The sequence below is a fragment of the Austrofundulus limnaeus genome, unplaced genomic scaffold, assembly GCF_001266775.1.
Source record: "Austrofundulus limnaeus strain Quisiro unplaced genomic scaffold, Austrofundulus_limnaeus-1.0 Scaffold55, whole genome shotgun sequence".
NCBI classification, from domain to species: domain Eukaryota; kingdom Metazoa; phylum Chordata; class Actinopteri; order Cyprinodontiformes; family Rivulidae; genus Austrofundulus; species Austrofundulus limnaeus.
In genome coordinates, this window is record NW_013952457.1 from 1,207,715 (window position 1) to 1,215,371 (window position 7,657).

At 37.4% G+C, this 7,657-nt stretch overlaps 1 protein-coding gene across 5 annotated transcripts; it reads right to left on the minus strand.

Annotated features, from left to right (window-relative positions):
- Nucleotides 1–502: 502 nt before the first annotated feature.
- Nucleotides 503–7,632, minus strand: LOC106518027 (zinc finger protein Eos). Of its 5 annotated transcripts, XM_014009102.1 has the most exons (9): nt 7,542–7,632; nt 5,722–5,782; nt 5,533–5,637; nt 5,102–5,356; nt 4,464–4,631; nt 4,228–4,377; nt 3,823–3,954; nt 3,442–3,582; nt 503–3,324 (listed from the first exon to the last, which is right to left on the minus strand). In XM_014009102.1, the coding sequence occupies exons 2-9, from the start codon at nt 5,759–5,761 to the stop codon at nt 2,711–2,713; spliced, it is 1,605 nt and encodes a 534-aa protein (XP_013864556.1). In that variant the 5' UTR covers nt 5,762–5,782; nt 7,542–7,632; the 3' UTR covers nt 503–2,710. The 5 variants fall into 5 exon arrangements, with proteins under 5 accessions (XP_013864556.1, XP_013864553.1, XP_013864555.1 ...); XM_014009099.1 differs by having other exon boundaries at nt 503–3,582; XM_014009101.1 differs by having other exon boundaries at nt 503–3,582; nt 7,515–7,603.
- Nucleotides 7,633–7,657: the final 25 nt, after the last annotated feature.

A 7,657-nucleotide genomic window follows, 5' to 3' on the forward strand; every position in this document is an offset into this window, starting at 1 on the left:
GTACATTTATCATGTTAAGCACATCAATATTCATAATGAATTATCATCCCACAATACAATGCAGAACTTTTAACCTGTGTCAAGTTGCTCAAGAAACTGGTTGCAAAGTAATGTTTTTATACAATATTTCATAAAGGGTAAATTATAGGCATCAGTTTTTTTATTTTCTTGTGTCCTCTTGGTCAACATGAATATAGTTTGAATATTAATTGAAAACCAGGTTGGGAGTTAAACAACTAGAGGTTAGGCAAAACCATTTTTAGTACTCCGCTTCATGACCATTCAAGTTTACATAGTAAAGAACTACAGCTGATTAGAAATACCAACGAAAGGCACAGAACTGTACACAAATCGAACAAAGGATTTCAATAGGAACACAGGGTCAGTAGTCAAAGCATTTTTCTTGTACAAACCAGTTAATTTTGAAAGTTGCCTCTAATTGACATCAGAAAATGTTTTTGATCAGATTAAAGCTAATTTTTAAGACATCACAAGTTTCAACTTCGTTAGGCAAACCTTTTATTCTTCAACTGAAATTTGTACCAGAAAATTTATACAATTGTTATAGTGTAAAATTCAAGAGCACAAATTAAATTTCTGATGCAAGAACATTTTCTGAGGTATTTACAACACATTTTAAAGAGATGAAGTGGATCCAAAGGGCTTTAAAATCAATTTTTTAAATAAAAATCAGCTTTATTCAAATTAAACTTTTACATGTACATTTTAATTTTCTTTTCTGCCAATTAACCAGGGAACGTGCTTAATAGTGAGTCTTTGGCTCAACTACAAGAAAATTTGATGAACTGAACCATACTCTTAATTTAAAAATCGATCCTATTTTTTCCTCTGTTTAATAAATATATGGGAACTTCTGCACATCCATACATCTAATAAAGCCTGAACCATCAGGTGAAAACAGTTCAGTAGGACAAAACAAGGAAGTGTTCACAACAATAACACAACCACTAATATTCATTTAGAGCCATACACAGCTGAGTTATTTCAATTTAGTTAATATTTTAAATGTTTTAAGATGAAACAATCTAAAATTCAACTAAAGTTAAAAAGGAAAGCAAATCATTGTACTACACAAAAGCTAAAAGGGCTCAAGTCAGCTGATCATTTCAATAATTTCCATCATTTGCTCTATTGAAATAATTTTTACAACATGTCTGTCAAAGAAAATAGTAAGTTTTTACTCTCTGTGTAACTTCTCCTTACTACTGCTAATACCTGGTACAAGATGGAAAATAATCTCATCCGCAATCAAGTTAAACAAGAGGTAACAATTCTTGTAACTACATCTGTGATCCTGGCTTAATAAAGGTCCAACTCTGTCTTCTGGACAGCAATACATAAATAAAATCTGATGTTATGTAAAGAAAAAATACAATAGAAAGCAAAAAGTGTGTAAAGTGACAAAGCAAATTTCTGCATGAATAACCAAAACAAGATGGATCACAGATGACTACTACAACAAGATGAATGGCTAAGACTGAAATGCCTTTATTGGAGGGAAAAAAAAGTGTTTATAATTTAACTTTAGAGGACAGCCATTCTTGGGCATCTTGTATTTTTTTCTTCTTTACTGTAAAACTACAAGCCAGCTGATTTGACCTTGAATGTCACCAACAAAGATCTGTTTTAAGACATGAAGGCTGGCAGCTCCAGTCTGGGAAATAAAGTGAATAAAGGCACAATACAATTACAGAACACTATAATAATTTTAAATCTAGCAAAAATAAATATTTTAGATATTAGTGATGCACTATTATTTAATGTATGTTTGAAAACAAAACACTACATACTCTTAGAACCCTGGCAGTGATTTCTGGACCGTTTAGAGCAGAACAACCCACCAGTGTTTCCTCACTTTTAGAGATGTGCAGATCATTAACTTATTCTATAAAGTAGTTTAATTTAATTGTTGAATTCTGGCAGGAATCAGTGCAACAAAAGCTATCAAAGAAAAATTCATTCCATACACTATCCCACATGGCATCAACACAAGCAAGGCTTTCATTTTCAAAAAAAAAAAATAATAATAATAATAATAATAATAATTCCTCAGATTCTCACACATATATAGATCCCTTCATTTTAAAAATCAAAGTGCATTTCTAATTCACAGACACCACACCCCTCAAACATTTAAGTGTAACTAATATGAACCTGGGTTTTGATTTTGATCTGCACTTTACATAATTAGAATTGACTGACAGTCTGAGATTAACCCTAAGTTGAAAAATGTTAGGAAATTCAAGGTCTGCTAACATTTTTTTAGAGTTAATTTTGAAATAGGACACATAAACCTGCTTATAGTTCACTGTAGGTAAATTTACAAACCATTTTTGGCTTTATGTAATATAGACCAAAGTTATGAATATAAGTCTGATTTTACTGCTGTATTCTGTGCATGCAGTTTGAATCCTGAATTTTTGTGCAAGGCACATCTGTGGATAAAGAAGTTCACTTGCTCCAGGAAATACTTGATCAAAACAGAACGTCAAATGTATCTGATAGTCAAAACAATTAAAGCCACTGTTACTACATTAGAATTGTAAAAATTGGATGTTTTGATTGCTAATGTATATGTTGGGTTTGTACTCTCAGTGTCCCCTTTAGCTCATATGCAGAACAAATCTAGCCAGGTCCTTGCTTAAGTGAAAATAAGCTCTAAGTAAAGCAACCTGTCCAACTTTTAGCTTCAATCAATGATGTGCTCTCCACGGACAATGTGTGAAGAAAATTCATATCGGTCCTGGCTGCGGTAACCGCAGATGTTACACTCGAACGGCTGTCGGAAACCGTGGCAGCCCATGTGGATGGTGAACATGACGTGGTCCAGGAAAAGCACACGGCAGTGCTCACAGCGGAAGGAACGCACAGCTCGGCCCTCCCCGTCGACGACCCGATAGGCCTCCTTGGAAGTGGAGGAGGGGGCTGTAGGTGAGCTAGAGGTCGGAGCAAAGGCAGGAGGTGGGAGGGCCGAGTGTCCCCCGTCTTCTCTTTCCACTTCGTGGTCTTTGGAATAGCTGGGGCTGTGTCTGTCCCGACTTCTGTGGCGAAAGGTAGGAGGAGGTCTCGTCACGTGGCTGTTGGAGTGAAAAAGGTGATGCCCGTTGTTACTGTGCAACGCTGGAATGGTAGCAGTGCTGTTACACAGCTCATCCGGCATGCTTTCTGTGTCCGTAGAGTCCTGGCAACCATTGCTAGGTGAAGCTGCATGACTTCGACCAGTAGGCAGGTCCTCGTGACCCTCGGCAGCCTCCCTTCCTCCTACAGCCCCCAGCCCCGCCCCTGTGCAATCCAACCTTGGGCCTAAAGCAATAGAAGTATGAGTGGAGCTGTGGATCGGCCTGAGTTCAGTCAAACAAGGAGCGTGAGTGGCGGGAAGATGGAGAGGCCTATGTTTGTCAGACGCCCCTCCTTTATTACCTGCTACACCTGTTGTGTATTCTCCAAGGCCAGTAAAATGTGGTGCTTCAAGGTCCCCTGCTTGAAGGTCTTCACCTTTATCCAAATCAGCTGTCAGCTCATAAGGTCCATCCGGAAAGTTGAGGCGGATATGCTTTTGCCCTGCAACACAGAGGCGACAGATCTTACTGTAGTGTAGAATCAAAATGTATTTAGTTATGAAGCTGGCTCAGATAAATACTCAGCTTACCAAAACGTTTGCATTCATTGTGTAGATCTCAATGATAGTAATATTGTTGATAAAGCAAAGGTTTTCCTCCATTTTTTTCTAACTTGTGAGGTGTTACAATGGATGTTTTTGTTAATTTCCTAAACCCATCCACACTGACACTAAATGCTCACCTACAAATTTTTGTGGTGTGGATCTTTTGCGTTTGGTGATGCTGTTGGCGAGCCGATCAATAAATGCCATCTTGTCTGAGGAGGGCTGCGGAAGAGAGTCTGGTACAAACTCTAGCTCTCTCATCTCCTCTCCTGGACAGAGTACAAACACACTGTTATGTTTCTTTTCCTTTTTTGTCCTTTCTTTCTTCCTTTCTTTCTTTTCTAAGTGTTCAAGCAGAATTTCTAAACCAGCGTTTAAAACTACAACTAAAGAGGAGGATTTTGTGCATCACCTCATTAAGGACGAACACTCATTTCTAATTTTGATGTTTGTCCAATTTTTTTTTTGGGGGGGGGGGGGGGGTGGATATTGATGTGACACCATGCTGTAGAAAAACAAACAAGAAAAGATCTATACTTTACCTATATTTTGTGCATTATTCAGTGATTGTGACTCCAGACTTTGTAAGTASCCATGGCAACGCTCGCGGTGCTCCTCCAGCGTGCTCTGCTGCTTGTAACTACGGCCGCAATAACTGCATTTATATGGCTTCCCTACAGTTGGAGAAGACACTGCAGACAAGAAAATGTTATTATTTTAAACATACTCCTCTACTAGAGAAAACCACAAACACTCGTCTAGCTGAAATCTGTCTCACCTGCATGAGTGCGTAAATGGCCAGTAAGGGCATCTCGCCTTCGACATGCATAGCTGCAAAAAGGACATTTGAAAGGCTTCTCGCCCGAGTGCAGCTTGATGTGGCGGAGCAGGTTACCCTTTTGAGTGAAAGAGGCGCCACACTGATTGCACTGAAATGGTCGCTCCCCTGCGGATAGGTCAAATGTGTCAGCTCACCTTTACAATACATGGAATCATAAAACAGGTATTGTGACATTATCATCATCATCAAACTTTATTTATAAAGCGCTATAACATCAGCCACTGCTGAAACAAAGTGCTGAACACATGAAATAATAACTCATTGCAAAAACACAATAAAACCACACAGTTAAATTAGTAAAATCAGCACCGATATAGTAAAAATTACCAGGGCACTTAAAGTCTTTCAAAACAAAAGAGAAGCTTGAATTCTATTATTATTATATTATTATTATTATTATTATTATGATTATTATTATTATTATTGTCAAGTTATGTAGTCCGGTTGTGTTCACCGGCTTAGAAAGAGTTTAAAATTTGTGCACATTTTCTAATTCCAATTCAAGTTATTTACAAATAAAAATTTAAGACATCTTTTTAGTGAAATTATTTATCTGAAGGTAACCAAAGAGTCACCTGTGTGGCTGCGTTTGTGCACCATAAGAACATTAGGACCGATGCAGATCATTCCACAGATGTCACACTTGAGCTTTCCATTTGGTAGTCTGGTGGCTCCAGCTGGCATGACTTCAGGATTAGTGAGCTCCCTGTAGCCTCCTCCAGACTCTGATTCCTGCCCTGGACCTCCTTCCTCTGCCCGCTCCGTCTTTTCATCCTCTTGACCACGACCTAAGTCTTCATCGCTGTACAGCTCCACTTTAATACAGTTGGCTACAGAGGCACACATGGAGAAAGCCTGCCATTAGTTATGAGGGTAGTCTAGATGTAAATCCCACTTAATGTATCAAGTTCAATACTTTTATGTGAAACAGTTCACTGCAAGATTAACAGACAGGTCCATGGAAGTATCCTAAAACAGAAAAGGTGGCTTTTAATTTCACACTCACCACTGAGGGAACGACTTGGAGAGTTCTCCTTGCTGTTTGGGGTGCTCACTGTTGCGCCTCCAAAGGCCCCAGAAAACTCTCTTTCCAATGAGGAGTCTCCACTGCCTGAAACCACAAAGATGAGGAACATTGGAACAATACTCTTAACTTCAAAAACCAAATGTATCGGCCATTAAAAACAAAATTTACCTGATATGTAGGATCGGCCATTACAGTCATCTACATCCATACTAGTTCAAGGATTCTGAAACTACATTTAATTCAGGGGGTGAGTTATTTCTCACGCACTTATTAGTGCAATGGAACTCAAAACTTAATTTATCTAATGAGAACATAGGTGCAGGCAGAGCTGCAACAGGGAAGAAACATTTTAATACATTTCTGGAAACTTTCCATAAGAAGTTAAAATAAGGAAATTTGGAAATATTTCAAATAGGAAACTTCCCATGGGAATTATGGGAATTAATTGGACATTCAGGATTAATTTTTTTATAATATCCAAACAAAAATATGAACATTTTGTTTGGTCACTAGCGTATAATGTCAGAAACAATTAATATGTTTGACTTAATTTAAGTAACCAATTTAATGCCCTAATTTGCGAATTAAAACATGACTATGTCACAACAACACAACTTTCAGAAAACAATACATTTTCAACATTTCTGAAGTTATTTTTTGTTACTGATGTAATTGTTTTTTTAATTCATGTAGACCACTTTTCTATTTTTATCTTTGGATTCACATGAAAACAAAACAAAAACCTATCACAAAAATAAAATCAATAAAATAGACAAAAATTACAGAAATGTCTAATTTCATTCACACTACTCTGAACCATGCTATTTACATGTCATTTGACCATTATTTTTGCAATTTTATTTACATAAAAACAAAATTTCAGTAAACTGCACTTAACAAAACTACAAAACTCACTAAAGGTTTTGCATGATACTATTTCCATCTTTTTCAAATCCAACCAGTTTATTTATTAATTTTTTTAGGGTGGAGTACCTCTCGTAAGAGATAAACTACTGAAATAAATTTTTAATTGAGAGGGGGAATTAAGGGGGGAAAATCCCTAAATGTAATTAAAATCCCCTTCCATGGAAAGTTTCTAACTCTGAAAATTTAGGATTTTGCAAGTTTAGAAACTGGTATGTTTTCAAATGCTAGAAAGACTGAATCAGGCACTTTGAACACTACAACTGATACTTATAACCACAAACAGACAATCAAACATAAATAAACTTTCTTAAGTTTAGTATATAACCAACATATTCGGGTGGTTTTAGAGCCTATACATTTTGGACATCGATATTAACTACAGCATTAGCTTCTAATGCTAACCATGCCCATATGTAAACCTTATATGGGTTAAATATGACCAGAAAACAGAACATTAGCTAAGTTATGTTCGATTCTGACATACCATTCAAAGACATCACTAAACACAACACACTTCAAATAAGCTTTAAACTCATAGTTTAGTTTAGATTATCTAAAATTTCTGTGCTTCTGTGGTCATTTAATCTGAAGTCCATATTGTTGACAGCGTTTATGTAACGGCGACAGTGAGGTACCTGAAGTTAACGGCCTCGGTGGCTAGCGTTAGCTCACTGGATGTCGTGGAAATTACCAAGTTAGCTAAACTCAACTCCACAACCACACAGTCTGACATCATAGACAGCTTGTTAAACATCGACGAGCGAGGTTAAAACGGAGAAATATAAACAAACGCAACAAGAGACAACATTGTCGACTGACACCGACTGACTGACTATCGCGAAATTAGAAACTGAAGTCTGTTCGACGTCATGTTAAAGGCTAACACAGAAGCTAACAACAAACAACTAGCCTAGTGTTTCAGTAGCGGTTGCTATGGCAGCCACCGCCACCCTTAACTCAGCGGCTAATTTAACTACTACTTAGCTTACTAAAACAAGAAAAAGGCTGTCATTTAGAGCTCTATATGAAACTACCGGATTCATCGATGTCCGAAACAATACCTGCCGCTGCCAAAGCCGTTTCATTGAGGTAATTCAGAATTTTCATCTGCCTATTTGTGACAGCGACTTCCCCGGAAGTATTTCCCTCCAGCTTCCGGTGTTGCACTGAACTGAGC